At 38.2% G+C, this 15,540-nt stretch overlaps 2 protein-coding genes across 3 annotated transcripts; both read left to right on the top strand.

Moving 5' to 3' along the window:
* The first annotated feature begins 21 nt into the window (after nt 1–21).
* LOC129792802 (nucleolar protein dao-5-like) lies at nt 22–3,940 on the top strand. 2 transcript variants are annotated; one of them, XM_055832171.1, is made up of 5 exons: nt 74–204; nt 356–613; nt 749–2,026; nt 2,173–2,322; nt 3,506–3,940. In XM_055832171.1, exons 1-5 carry the CDS (start codon nt 109–111, stop codon nt 3,659–3,661), a joined length of 1,938 nt encoding a protein of 645 aa, XP_055688146.1. In that variant the 5' UTR covers nt 74–108; the 3' UTR covers nt 3,662–3,940. The 2 variants fall into 2 exon arrangements, with proteins under 2 accessions (XP_055688145.1, XP_055688146.1); XM_055832170.1 differs by lacking the exon at nt 2,173–2,322 and having other exon boundaries at nt 22–204; nt 2,692–3,940.
* Nucleotides 3,941–5,241: 1,301 nt separating this feature from the next.
* LOC129792816 (uncharacterized) lies at nt 5,242–15,438 on the top strand. Its single transcript, XM_055832187.1, has 5 exons — nt 5,242–5,668; nt 7,740–7,918; nt 10,046–10,212; nt 14,763–14,949; nt 15,014–15,438. Exons 1-5 carry the CDS (start codon nt 5,636–5,638, stop codon nt 15,195–15,197), a joined length of 750 nt encoding a protein of 249 aa, XP_055688162.1. The 5' UTR covers nt 5,242–5,635; the 3' UTR covers nt 15,198–15,438.
* Nucleotides 15,439–15,540: the final 102 nt, after the last annotated feature.

The raw sequence follows: 15,540 nt of genomic DNA, 5'->3' as shown, positions 1-15,540 counted from the left end.
TTCTCTTGAAATTCAGGAACAGATTCTAGAATCCGAAAAAATGATTCTCCGAATGTTCGGGGCATGTCAAAACTCACATTTCGTTCACTTTTCACACCGCCATTCACGATGGCTGACTCAAGTTTGTTTTCTGCTCTTGTTTTTGAGTATTTATTCCGCGTGGACAAAAGTTTAGCAAATGTGTTCAAGAAGAAGACAAATGCGGTAAGTTTGTGCACATTTTAATCAATAAATCACGCCGTGAATCGAAGAAATATTCGAGATATTGTGAAATTCATTTTTTCACCACGCGGCGACGCACGTGTTTCACTTTTGGACGCACCAAAAATTTTTCATTTCTCTTCCGCCTTTGCAGAAAGTTTTGCGCAAAAACAGCTCAAAGATTGAAGATATCGTCGGGCACTATGCAAAGACCTTCCCCAAGAAAGTTGGATTGAGCACCACGGGTCAGGAGTCCAGTTCTGAGGAGGAAAGTTCCGACGAGGAAGCTGCTCCGGCGCAGAAGCCCCAAATTAATGGGAAGCAACCTCCTGCCAAGGCCACAGCTAAGAAAACAGAAGAAGACAGCGATTCAGATGATTCGGATGAGGCGGAGAAGGCTGCTCCACCCAAGGTAGGTCCTCAAAATTATTCATTTAGGCGCCTTCAGGGCAAATTCTTTTGCGTTTTATTCTGTTTTTCGAATAATACGCTTCGTCTCTCACCACGTGCTTTTGCAATAAACTAATCAAAACGCATGGCTTTTCAGTTGAACGGAAAACCAAGCGCTGCGGCTCAGAAGAAAGCCGAATCCAGCAGTGAAGAAGATAGTGATGATGAGGATGACAAAGCCCCCGCTAAGGTAGCCCCAACCCCTAAGGTAACCCCAAAAGTTGCCGCTGTAGCCAAGAAAGCTAAAGAATCATCAAGTGAGGAAGATTCAAGTGATGATGAACCCAAGAAAGCCCCGGCAAAGGCTCCTGCAGCAGCGACTAAGGCACCCGTGGCTGCCAAAAAGGAAGAATCCTCAGATGAGGATGATTCAGATGAAGAAGAAGAAGCACAGAAACCAGCTGTAAAAGCAAAACCAGCAGCTAAGGCAGCGCCTGCACCTGCTAAAAAGGCAGAAGAATCTTCCGATGAAGACTCCAGCGAGGATGAAGCTCCAGCAAAACCACCAGCTAAGGTAGCTGCTGCCAAGCCAACACCACCAGCCAAGAAAGCTGCTGAATCCTCAAGTGAGGAGGATTCGAGTGATGAAGAAACAAAAGCCCCGCAAAAGGGTAAGGCACCAGCAAAGACAGCATCACCGGTGAAGGCTCCTGTGGCGAAGAAGGAATCTTCAAGTGAGGAGGATTCCTCAGATGATGAACCACCAGCAAAGAAGGCAGCTGTGCCTGCTAAAGCTACACCGAAACCCCAAGCAAAGCCAGCTAAGAAGGAATCATCGTCCGAAGAAGATTCTGACAATGAAGATGAGCCACCCAAGAAACCCATCGTCAAAGCAGCAAGTCCCATGAAGAAGGCACCACCTGCAAAGAAAGCCGAGGAGTCATCAGAGGAGTCAGATAGTGATGACGAAGAGGCAGCACCCAAGAAGACTCCTCTTGTGAAAGCACCTCAGAAACCAGCTGCCAAGGAAGAATCATCCAGCGAAGAAGATTCTGATGATGATGCACCACCAGCTGCAATTCCCGTTGTAAAGAAGCCCGCGACTAAGGTGCCGGCAAAGAAAGAAGAGTCCAGCGATAGTGATTCTGATGATGATGATGATGGTCCACCACCGGCAAAGAAAGTCGCTGTTCAGGCGCCAAAGGCAGCAAAAGCAGCCAAAAAGGCCGAATCTAGTGATGAAGAGGATTCCGATGATGACTCTGAGGAACAACCACAGTCGCTTCCTGTTAAACAGAAGAAGGGTAAGGCGAATGATGCAGAAAATGACGAAGAACAAGAGGAAGACTCATTCAAGCCCGGACAGAAGAGGAAAGCCTTCAACACGCCAAACAACAAGGGAAATTATTCCAACTTTGTCAAAGCTGGAGATAAGGTGAGTTGATTTTTTGTTGTTGTATTATTTGCTCCAAGTTTTTTGATTATTAGGATGTCTTGAGAATTCAGTTATTTCAAACAATTTTTCATCCAAAAAAAAAACTTAAAAAACAAACAAAAAAATCATTAAAAAAAAACTTCCAGAAGGAAGAGGTGACACCACACAAACAACAAAACGAGAGTTTTGATGGAGATGTGCAACAAATGAGTGGCGGAAATAAGCCCTTTCGACGTGTTCGCGAAGAGGAAGTCTTTGTAGATCCACGTGTTAAAGATAATTCCTTTGAAGCTAAGGTCAGTGCCCTAATATGTCGCAAAAAAATGCGATGGAGGACAAAAAGAGATCAATTAACACAAGAATATAGCACCTTGTGATTACTTAATTGAATTATTTGATTCAAAACTTTGAAGATTACCTCAATTTTTTTTCTTGATCTCTTCGCGTGGAAGATTTGCAAAAAAAATACGCAAATGATGTTAAAAAAAATTATGGCACTGTCGCTTGATTCATGTTCATCATGACTTTCTTAAGACATTTTTTTTCTTTAAATTACTTAATAGTCTCTTGACCCTCACATGGTGCTAATTTCTCTGTGTTTTTTCTCTTTTTTTGTCTCTCTTTTCATGCTTATCTTGATGATGATACAAAAACTCGTAAATCAGCCACAAGGAAAGAATTTTGGTGGTGACGATGCAAAAGGTGGTTTCCAGAAGAGGCATTCCTTTGGTGGTAAGGATGCATCACAGGGCAGACCAGGCGATTGGCCATGCGGCAGTTGTCATGCAAATAATTTTGCACGCAACACAAAATGCTTCAAATGCGGTGAACCAGGCGGCAATGGTGGTGGTAGTAGTGAACGGAAGGCCTTCACCCCACGCGATGGAGATTGGACGTGCACAGGGTGCAATGGGACGAATTACAAGAACCGAACAGACTGTTTCAGGTGTCACGCGGCCAAGACAGATGATGCACCTGTGCACTCGGGTGGTGGTGGTGGTGATTCTGGGGGATCAGGTGGATTTAGAGGAGGTCGCGGTGGTGGACGTGGTCGTGGAGGACGCGGTGGTGGTCGTGGGGGGAAATTCGATGGCAATAGGAATTCCTTTGGTAGCAGAAATAGCTTTGGAGGAGGTGGGAATTCAACGCCGCAAAATAAGAAGATCACATTCGATTAAGAAATTTTTATTTCTTACGCTTATCCTGATGTTTCAAAATGCTTTTGCCTCAATGCTTTCGCATTTATGCAGCATTTTGGAACAACATGATAAATTTTCTTTTAACCCCTCAAAACAAAACTTTTTATTTCTTTTAGCATAAAATTATACATAAATATCAAGATGATGTTCCGAGTATGACGAGTTTTTGTATCATACACCAAACAAAATATAAATTACAAAGCTAAAGAGTAACTCTTTAGTGTTAATTAATCTAACATACTGTGTAATGTATATGAAAATATGCAATTTCTGTGTGCAGAAGGGAGCACGCGGTTCATGGGGCGAAAAGGCCAACAGGGACCTCAAATTCACACGCGGAAAGTCGTTCAAGCACGAGAAGACTAAGAAGAAGAAGGGATCCTACAGAGGTGGAACAATAGATACATCTATCAATTCAATCCGTTTCGATGATTAAGTTTCTTTTTTTTTCTACCATAAGCATTGTATTAAGTCAGACTAGGTGTGGTCTATCTCCTTGTTCTATTTTTTTAAGGTTCACTTTTGTGATTTTTCTTCCATCCTTTTGTGTGAAGGAAGAAAGATGGCAAAGAACATCTTAAAAAATGGCAAGAGATGACGACAAAAAATTTATTTTTTATCAATTTACATTGAATTCTTTATATGTATGAAATAGTCTCTATATAAAAAAAAACATTGGAAATGACTAATAAATTCTTTGAACTTTACTATTATATTATGGATGTTTTTTTTTCTCTACTTTTTAATATTAGATTTAAGATTTCAATTTATTAGGAATAGCAAAGAGGATACTGCGAAGCTTTTTCAAGGTCTGTAGAGGATTTTCCTGGTGAAGCCTCGCGCTAGAGGCAAAAATTGGGGTCCAGATCTTTTTATTTCTCAGAATGGTTGATTCTAGCGCTTGCATCGGGCTTTTCTTCTCATCACCATTCTATGCTAGTCCTCAGAATCATCTATATAATAAAGAAAGGCCTGTTTGTTGGTAATCGTCGTTCCGACTTTTCTATACAAATCCACACCGTTTGTCCGATCGCGATGAAATTTGGTACAGAGACCCCTTCTAACAGGCGGTTTCAGATGGCCGTATTCATTTTCCCCCCAAAGCCCCCCTTCAGGTAGCCCCCATAGAGATTTCATGCAGTTTTTGCAAATTTTTGAATTTGGCGCCTAAAGTGTTGTATGAAATTGATTTCTTCTCTTTGCAAAATTTTTTTCCGGGATTGATAAGTGAACTCAAACTACTTATAATCCATTACAATTTTTTCTTCAAAAATTGCGCGAAGCGCAACAAATCCCCGCGAAGCGGGGCGAGGTAAATTGGAGCGAAGCGACAATTTACCTCGTCATAAATATGAAGTTTCAACACACATTCAGGTAAGTTTTGCACTATTTTAAATGTATGAAACATTAACGCAACTGTTTCATGTCACTAATGAAGCAAAATAAAACAATTACGTAATTTTTTACATTTTTTTTTAAACAATTCTTTTCCGGTTTAAGACTTAAGTTTAAGTTTTTTAGTTTGTTTCCTCGAAGGAGGTCATGACCTCGAACGCTTTATTAGGTATTTAATTGAAATAAAACGATTTGAATATTCTTTTTATTCGCCTAAACATTTTTAAATGCTCAATTTCTGCAAATTTTTTTTGTTTTTCCTTAAAGAAAATTTATTGGTACAACTTCTGACCATCACTGTAGCCATTACAAAAGAACAATTTATACACACTTAATATTGCTCATCATAATACATTCACAAATCTTCAATAACTCTAAGAACAATGCTGCCTTTCAGGTCATCTCATTTGGCCAAATCAACAAAGAATGTTATTATCCTGACGCTATAGCATAGCTGCATAGCATCGTCCTGATGTTTCGAGCCTGAGACTATGTGCGGGAGAAGAAGAAAAAAATGTGGCCGGGAAGCTGCCTGTGAGATGGTGAGTTTATAAATCATTTATAAAAATGTGGAGCTGATGGGCCCGAAGTGCCCGAGAGAGACACAATCGCGCGAGGCATAGAGCGATGGTGTGGAAGAAGAACATAAGGTTGGCGAGTCAGTATTTCTCAGTGCCTTGCCTCGTTCAGACGTTTTGAGATCGATTGGAAAGAAATTCTTCATAAATACTTACCGTTTCAGCCACATCATAGTTCTGTGCACCCTCTCCGCATTCCCATTTGTGATTATGAAGAAGTTTTAATTTGTCCACAATTCTTTTGCGGACAGAGTTCTGTGTGAATTTTCGAATCTTTTGGGTATAAAAACAAATTAATTTGTGTTGTAGATTAAATCAGTGAAAATATAAGTTTTCGTTTTAATATTAATTAATTAATAGTGAAGAAATTCCTCTTTCTTGAGAGAATACCTTAAAAAGAAAAAAGAGAGCAACTAAAAAAAAATAAGGATAGCAGAATGGATTATTTTTGCAATAGCAATTTAACAAAAGTAAGATCTTTTGTATGTTGTATAAGAATCACGTAGATATATAAGGAACATTTCGAGAGGGAGAGAGATGTGTTCTTGTTCTTCATCTTCCGCACCTGCTTCTGTGGCAATTTATGTGTAACTAAAGAAGCGCAAGAACCAGTGAGAAAGAGAGATTACTTGCGAGTCTTCCACCACAAATTACCTGGTACACTGACCGTCGTGTCCAGTTAAGCGAATCTCTTTTGGATACCAACGGCAACAAGTGAGATATACGATGGTGGCGCGAGAGAAGTGGAGATATGGAGATTCAAATGAGGAAGTACCGTTTTCGCTTGCGGAATTATTTATGCTAATAATTTCCCGCCGCATCTCCTCTTTAAGGAAAACATTATTCGCGCTCTTCCCTGATGCTGCTTCCATTAATCCCTTATGGGATGTTCAGGAGATGTCTGTGATTGGCAAAGAGGATTCCCAAATACATTAAAAGACCTGAAAGATGCTGTAACTGCTGCATAAACCAATTTGAGATCAGTGTGGCTCTTTCTCTATACCTTCTTTGGTCACTTCAGTGAATGAGAGATGATTTCATTCTTATGTGACCTGGCCGTGATTCTTTTAGATGGCATTTTCTCAACACTACCCGGTCTCCTCTTGTGCAGCCATATGTGTGTGTTGAATGTGTATAGTTGCGAGCAAAAGAGAAGTTCAAGAACGCGGCAAGACGTCTGGAATGCAGCACTTTACCAAAAGTGTATACCTCATTTGCCATCCATCCCACTTTACTTCGATCTCCTCATCATTGTGGCCGATTAATGTGCCTTCAATACACTATTCACGTATAATTATTGGAGTCTTTTAGAGGCCACTTAATTACCCAGAAGATTTTTTTCTTCCCCTTATCAGAGAAGATAAAATTAATAATTTTTGTACATTTTTTGTGTAAAGAAAATTATTATATTTCGTTAGATTTCGTTAGATAGAATAGGAATATGTCCAATAAATCAATAATTTATTAATTAAAATTTAAAGGGGATTTGTTCAATTCTCTCACATGTTTCTGATCATTTCTCTTGCAATCTCTTAACTTCCCCTTTTGTTACTTATTTTAGAGAGATTCAAGCACCTCACATTAAATAAAAGTATTACCTACCTGTACCGGAAAAGAAATTCCCTAAAGCATTGTAACTGCCTTCAGGCATAATGATGACAAATTCTTCACCCCCTTCCCTTCCATCCTTCTCACCTGTTGAAGCCATGAGTTCTTCTAAATATTTCGGAGACACAGTAAAAATTCCAGTAGATCAGGCAAGAAATGCATCGTGCGCGTAGAATCTCCCAATGGAATTCTCATGTGCCAAATTGTCGATGGCAATTTTCCCTTCGTGCGCTATGCCAAGAAGGAGGTCACTTTGTGCTCACAGCTGCGCATGGATTTGGGTTTCTTCGACACACCTCACCTCCCTCCCTCCCAAAAATGCTGTGAGATTGAAGATGAAGAAAGGTCACCCGGCCATGGGTATAGAGAGAGATCTCAAAGTGTATACAAGAATGGGCTCAATATAGTGTTTGGGATTACATATATGCCGCACGGAAATGCCACTTGCTTTGCTCTTGGCGGTTCAAGTGCATGCATCAATACAAAAGAAGAGAAGAAATACCGGCTTTCATCGGTTGATAAGCATATTATGCGGTGTGGAAATGAAGCTCATCTCCGCAAAGTGCATGCTAAGCATTCTTAAAATATTGAAGGGCAATGACACCGCGAGGAATATCATTGTTAACCACAGACTTTTGCAATTTGCGGTACGCAAAAAAACCCAAAAGAATCTTCTTTTACGTGGTGAGGTTGATTGAGCAAAAGAAGATGAATTTTTGCCGTCAGGGAGCCACAAAATTAGCTCTCGGCACAATATTACGCTCAAAAATTTCTTTAGTCTGTGGTGTGGTGATGAAGATGAAGAACCGCTATATTTCTTTATTTTTTTTTCACCGTGTGTCGTCTTCTCAGGATGACTCACATTTTGTGGACATGCGAAAGTGTCGTCACTTTAATCACGCATAATCTTCTCTGTTTCTTTTCCCAATTCAGATCTTCGCAGTTCTCTTTATCATCACACAGTACAAGTATACAGAGGCTGTGCAGCAGCTGTGGCCTGGCACCCTTAGCCATGAAAAGTGCTCCAGTGGACGGGGGTTGAAGTACATTTCCGGGGATGCCCTAACAGACAGTCCTAGCTGTATAGGACCCAATAGTTCTCCATATCCCAGGTGAGACAAATCTGATTGCAAATTGACGGTTTTCCTTAAGATTTCGGTTGGAGAAATGCATATTTTATCGTCTTTTAATTTAAGTTTTAAAGGACATTACCGGTTTATGTATGAAAAATTGTTATTTGAGGAAACGCATAAAAAAGCTTTAAGATTTCTTATTTTCAATTCCACTGGGATTAAGTGGGAAAAACTGCCAAAGATACAAAGTATTCATTTTCATTATTTTCTAGCTGATCGCAGTGAATAATGAGAAGTTTATCTAATGAGAAAGTCAATCATAACGCGTCCAGTTATTAGAGTTGGTATACCACAACGCGGATGGGTCAGTCTATGCGTTGTAATTTAATTTGTGAGTAATATTAGTAGGCAAAGTCGATTTTTTGTAAAATTTAGCAATTTGACAGATTAAAATGCTTATATCTTAAGTTCTATTAGACCTACAGAAATTTCTTGACTAGTTCTGGAAAGGTATTGAAATAAGCTATAATCTGACATATATTTTGATACATTTCAAGGTCACCTCCAGAACACAAAATGGCGGATTTATGTTCAACAAAAACAGTTTTTTGCACTTTTCGTCCTGAAAGTATGATTCTAGAGGTTTCTGATGTTCTAGAAAGATGTAGATAATTGCAAAACCTTTAATTTGATACTAAGTTGAGTCAAATCGGACAAGCGGTTCAAGAGATATGGCTCTTAGAACTTTTCAAATTCAAGAATTTTTCAAATGGCTATATCTTCTAAACGGCGACATAGATTTTCTTCATTTTCGGACTGGTGATAGATATTGAGTCAGGCTACAACATATCAAAATTTAAAGGAAATCTATAACAGATGTTCGGAGATATTGCCCCTTAAAGTTAGGCAATTTTTGTTTTTGATTTTAGCGCCTCTTGCGGATGTTTTTGAAACTTGAAATGTTCTAGACAGTTATAGGGCTTCTCAATACCTTTCATTTGATACCAAGATGGTCAAAATCGGTCAAGCCGTTCTCGAGTTATATCGAAAAAACACCTTTTGCTTTAGGCCGCCATATTTGCTAAACCGCTTGACCGATTGTCAAGTATGAATTGTTGATGAAAACGTCTCACTGAGCTATACAACATACTAAAATTTCAGACCTTTAGCTATAAGGGAACTGGTTGATGGTATTTCAAAATGGCGGACGGCGGCCATTTTGAATTTTAAAAATGCGAAAAAATTAAAATTTACACCCACATTTCCATAGAAAACTTCAAACCGGAAGTCTCTATCTATTACCGTTCTCGAGATATAAGGCAAAGTTTAGAGTCCCGGACGGCAGGCCGGCAGGACGGCAGGACGGCAGGACGGCAGGCCGGCCGGATCAAAAATTTTCCACCACCATTTTTGGAATGTGGGTTGTCTGAAACGTGCTCATACCAAGTTTGAGCCCGATCTGAGGTGGTCGGTTTTTCCGACGATTACAATACTTGGTATGCCACGATTGTGGTATACCAACTAATTACGATCATTAGAACTTTTTAAAGGACTTTTTTTGATCACAAATAAATATTCTTTTAATGGGGAATATATTTTCAGTCCATTTTCCATTTCATTTGCTCTCTGTGCCCTCTAATAACGCGTTTTATATTTATTTCCTTGAATAAGGGATTTTCTTTATGACAAGCGAATTTCTTCACATTGAAAACATCTCGTTTTATCTTAATAAGTCTGAAATTTAAATCAAAATTTGTGGGGAAAATTCTTTATATTGCTGTATTTTTCCGATTTCCCTTATTTTTCTTATTTTTTCTCAAAGATCTTGGAAAATTTACATTGTAAGGATATTTTAAGGACTCAAACATTGTATTAGGCATTATTTTAATATGTATCTGTTCATTATAAAATTTTACTAAAAGAAAATATCCATTTACATTGATTTTATAGCCCTAATATATTAAGAGGAATATACACAGTTTAAACCTCTAATAAAGCATTAGAAACGATGCAAAACCACGCGGTTGCTGAGGGCGAATATTTTCTTCTTCTCGTTTTATTGATTCACAAACTAATAAATCGTTGTGGATGCTCTGAATCGCATATGGACATTTATCATATTGTGACTGTTGACTATTTCTTTCTCGGTGGTAACCCACTGTGCAGTGCAGCCGTAGCACGAACATTCGCCAACTGGAATGCTGGGGGATCAACGAGACGCGGTAGACAGAGTCAACTTCCCACGTTGGATCCACTCGCCACCCGGTCAGCCCTCCTCAAGGCCTACAGTGTAGCAAATGCAGAGACAACGGATGCACCAGGAAGCAGATTCAGTAAGATTCACTCGTACATTCTTTATACTTTGCTTTTTATATATAAAATGGAGAGCAAGCAATTTATCCGTTCCTCTTCTCTATAACACAATGCCCCAATGGCATACTTTTTCCCCCGTGCCATTGAGACCCACGACCATGATCCCCAACATCTTGTGCACTCTGTTAAAACATTATATAAATATATAAAACTCCGCATCCATATCACCTAAAAACACATTCTATACTACAATTTTCACACGCGCACATAATTCTCTCTTTCGCCCAAGATGGACAAGATTCCTCAACTGGATGTGCTTAATTCACATCTCATGTTATATTGGTACCTTATGTGTGTGTGCGATGATGGACAAAAGCAATTTGTGGAAAGAGTAATATAAACCCCATTTTCCAGTTTCCTTCCACTTTTCTTTTGTCACCATGAGGAATCATAAAAAAAATTGCTTCTGAAATTCTTTTCTACTGCTCTGCGTCTTCCTCCGATTGTGAATTGCACAGCAGCAGAAATAGGCACACTCTCACTAAATGGTTCACTTTTTATTCTCATTTCTTGATGTTTTTTTTAAAGAATTAAGTGCTTTAGGAAAACAGTCTCTACTTTTACAGCAATTACTGTTGTACCGCTAAATGAATGAAATTCTTTAACGATTTTCTTTTATCAGTATGATATGAAGCTAAAAGATGTTATTGGATATTAGAATATGGATTAAATAGTGAATTATTACATATAATGGAAGAGCAGTAAGATTTTTTTCATAATTTTGTAAGGATGAGCAGCATTGCACAATTTTATTGAATGTATGTAATTGCAATATGATTAATATACTATAGGATATTATCTACTGTTAAAAACAGTTTAGTAAAAGAAAAATCATAAAATCGTATGAGCAAGATTAGAACTGAACTTCTACTCATCGACTTATTTCCTCTCATTTAAAGGAGTTTATTCGTTTCCATTATATAAAATATAAAGCGAAAGAACGGTAAGTAAAACTTACGGGCTGTGATTCTTTCTTTGTCAGTGAAATGTGAAATTGACTGAAAATTGAGGATGGAAAAATTTTGAGGAGAGACTTACTCGAGAGCCGAATCACAGCCAACGCGCAGAAATTTTGAAGAAAGCCTTAATCGTGGCGGGCGTTGGCTGTGATTTGGCTCACGAGTAAGTCTCTCCTCAAAATTTTTCCATCCTCAATTTTCAGTCAATTTCACATTTCACTGACAAAGAAAGAATCACAGCCCGTAAGTTTTACTTACCGTTCTTTCGCTTTATACTGTTCCATCCATGCTATATTTAATTTTTATCTTTCCAGTTTATATATATTTATCTTTGCATTTTTATATGTATATATCTATGCATTTATATATATTTTATTTTACTTTTATATGTGTATATATAAAACGCCCCGCTTCGCGGGGCGTTGGACTTATGCAATTCAAGATATGACATGTTAACTTTAAAACGCGATATCTCCGGAACGGCTACATAGATTTTCTTCATTTTTGGCATGATGAAAGATATTATAGCCAACTATAACATATTAAAATTTGAAGCAATTCTATAAAGCGGTGCCCGAGATATTCATCGAAAACTCATCGAAAATTTTGTTTTCGATTTTAGCGCCACTTGTGGTCATTTTTTGAACTTGCGATGTTCCGAGCAGTTGTAGGGCTCGTTAATATCTTTCATTTGAGCCCGGGTTGATCAAAATCGGTCAAGCCGTTCTCGAGTTATAGCCGATTTTCGATGAAAAATTGTGTCGGCCATATTGGCTAAACGGCTTGGCCGATTTTCGAAAATGTGGTATCGTTGGAAAGGTCTTGATGGCCCCTACAACATACCAAAATTTCAGACTTCTACCTATAATAGGGCTTGAGATATAGCGAAAACAAAATTTTGAGGTTATCCAAAATGGCGGACGGAGGGGTGGGGGGTTGGATTTGACATCATAATCGTATGTCTTCTACCTGATATATGAACTTTGCCGTTGACCGCAAGTCTCTATCTATTACCGTTCTCTTGCAATATTGCGTTATATTCCGGCCGGACGGACGGCCGGACGGACGGCCGGACGGACGGACGGACGGCCGGAAAGATTTTTGGCGCATATGATTTTTGGAATGTGGAGACTCTAATTCGTGCTCATCCCGAGTTTGAGCCCGATCTGACGACTTTGCATTTTTGAGTGTACACAGAAGCTGTGCTTCTTTGAAGAAAGAATCACAGCTAAAAAGCATCTCGCGTAAAGTTAAAAATAAGAAAAAGAATGAAAAACGCCAAAGAGCCACAAAAGATTTATTATTCTTTCCATTAATATCACATACGGAAGAATTGGCAAAGATTTGATCAAATACTAAAGAAATTAACATGAATTTCATACATATTGAAGCCAATGAAAAGACTAAAAAAAACTTTAGTGATGTCATTGTTAACAGTTTTTGGAGGAAATCTATGTTGAGTTTTTAGCTGATCTCATTGTCAGATGGAAAGTAAAATGAGTCTATTTCCGATTTTCATGGAATTTATTAATCTTTTTTGATTCGTGCACACTGATTGCATCCTCAGCTTCCTCCATTGAAAGATATTTCTTCATTAAAAAATGAATAAACTCCTTTTTTCACCCAAAGAAAAATTAAATGAATTTTATCTAACAGTTCACATAAAATAGAGAAAATGTGTGAGGAAGGGGACGCGTCATCGTGATCGTCAAAATATGAGAAAGTAGGTTTAACGTGATATGTGTGAGAATTTAGGTGGATTTCCTTTAATGTTTCAATTACAAATTGAATTGTGATTTTTATTGAGAATTCAATCACGAAATGTAAGGCATTGTGATTTCTCAAACGCAGACACATTAATTGACTCTTCTTTGTTCCACCCACACGCACCGAAGCACCATCATGAATTTACTATCGCGCGCTTCTTCACAAAAAAGGAATTCAGAGAGAAAAAAATAATATTTTTTTTCTTCAAGAACACCATGTGAGATGGAAACAATACAAATTGTCTTCATCATTTTCTCACCAAATTTACACGGTGCAATTTCGGGCTCTCTATTAGCGCTACTTAGGCAATATATTAGACATATATTGTTCGACATTCACCGTTAAGGGATAATTTTTACTATATACACACACGCTACATAGAAGAAATTTGGAACATATCGTCAATTTTCTCGGCATTACAACAGAATTGGTGTTCTTCTTTTAGCTGTGATTCTTTTTTCCCTGATGAGCAAAAAAAAAGAATACTCCAGAGCATAATTTCTGCAATTAAAATGCCGTGATTTTCTCAATATAGCATCATCTTCGCAAGCAATAACTTAGCCGTGTTTCTTGGAACGGTTAGATAAATTAATCTTCCACTCATGAACTGATTGTCTCGCGATTAGCTTTAAGCAGTGTACCTTACCTGTAGGGCAGGGCGAGTGAATCGAAAAGACAATAGATAAGCTTTGATTCTTCCCCGATATTCATCGCGGTGATGATGAGGTGGGAAGTGTGGAGAGACATCAGCTCAAGTGGAAGAAGAAACTTGTTCTTGAATTTTACCGTTTCATGCACATATTTGTGTTATAGGCACGTACATATATGAAAAAAACACATCTTCTATATATATTAGCATAACAAATGTGCCATTGATTCTTCACTGTTCTCTTTCTCCTTTCGTTTCTTTATCCAAACAGAATAAGTAATTTTTTTTTATAACTCTGTGTATGCCATTAAGTACATCACTTTTTACATTATAAATACATACACGGGGCCCATTTGATGCAATGAAAGCATATTCACTTATGGGCCTATGTGGTAGAGAACATAGAATGCAATGGAGAGCCATAGAATGGCACTCCTACTGGGCTGGGAGTGATGAAGAGAGCATAATAATTTAATTAGGAATTTCACTTCGAATATTTATTCTAATTTATAATTTATGGGCATTTTTTATTACTCTCGCATGTAATATGCTGCATAATGTTACATAAAGGAACCTAATCCAAGAGAGTCCTTATCGTTTCTATTGCTATTGACGAGAATTCTGAGATGCTACTGAACTGATGCATGATCCCTGTGCTACATTAGCTGAATACATTCACTGAGCTAATAAATCTTTTTTCTTTAAAATAAAAAATTAACAATTTTTTTTTACATCTAGGGAATGTTTCCTAGATCTCAAAAAGTAGATTAGTCGAGTCTTCACTTCTACCTGCCTAAACTAAATTAGCAATTAATCACCTTCACCTTGGCTGATTACTTTGTTCTCATTCTTTATAGAATAATAATGATTATTTAATTTGTTTTTAATCTTTAAATTAAATGGTTCTGCTTTAAATCTTTTCTTTCGGAAATTATAAAATTAATTCTAAAATCCAATTTAATTTGTCTCATCAGCCCATCACTTCTTCTATGATAATTTCCCTCTGAACTCCATTAAAATATATATTTTTTAAATCTCGCTAATTTCTTCTTAAGTGTTCTACAGTGAGAGTGGAATGTAAGAATCGCAATCTCTCTCCATTATAACTCCATCTTCTCTTCCTTATAAAATGTAGGTCGATCTGTGAATCATCCGGCAACGAATGGTGATGGTCAATGCGGTGGTACACCGGCGAGATTGTGCAAGACGAGGTACAACACCACGGCACCCATGTACGGTGTCAGCTTAACATCTGGACAGCCTGTGACAATTGTCCAGAAATTCCCCGATCTACTGCAACAAGTTGTCTTCGAGGTGTGCGAGTGAGTGTGTGGATGAGTGGTGGAAAATGCGTGAAAAATCTCAATTTGCTGTACCCATTTGCAGATCATCGGAATGTGATGTTGTCCGCGGTGAGTGTACACAGACCTACGTTCCGTATCTCTTCCTCGTCATCCCCCTGGGACCAGTTACGCTTACCGGACAGGATTATGTACTCGTGGAGAGTGGGTGCGTGTGTAAGCCGAAATATGCGACGGGAGCTCCGCAGGAACCCAACATTATACCCTAGAGATGATGCAAAAAGTACAACATCCGCAGTACATCGCATAGGATGGGCACAGAAATAGCAAGAGGGCCAAGAAGGAGATCCCAATGAATTATTTTCTTGTTAAAAAAAAAAGCAATTTCAAAAGAGAAATGCATCCTTTTCGTTTGCAGTCCGCATGTGCTACCCATAAATGAGGACAACGAAAGAGAAATTAATGAAATTGTAAATTACAAGAGAAAAATAAATATTAAGTAGTATTTAAGAGGTAATAATATCCTTTTCAAGAGATTATAATTGCCGATAATTGCAAAGGTCTGGAACTTCATGACCGTTGAAGGCCTATATAAATTCCCTAACGGTTAGA

The sequence above is a fragment of the Lutzomyia longipalpis genome, chromosome 3, assembly GCF_024334085.1.
Source record: "Lutzomyia longipalpis isolate SR_M1_2022 chromosome 3, ASM2433408v1".
Taxonomy (NCBI): Eukaryota; Metazoa; Arthropoda; class Insecta; order Diptera; family Psychodidae; genus Lutzomyia; species Lutzomyia longipalpis.
This window is presented reverse-complemented; position numbering and strand designations above follow the sequence as displayed.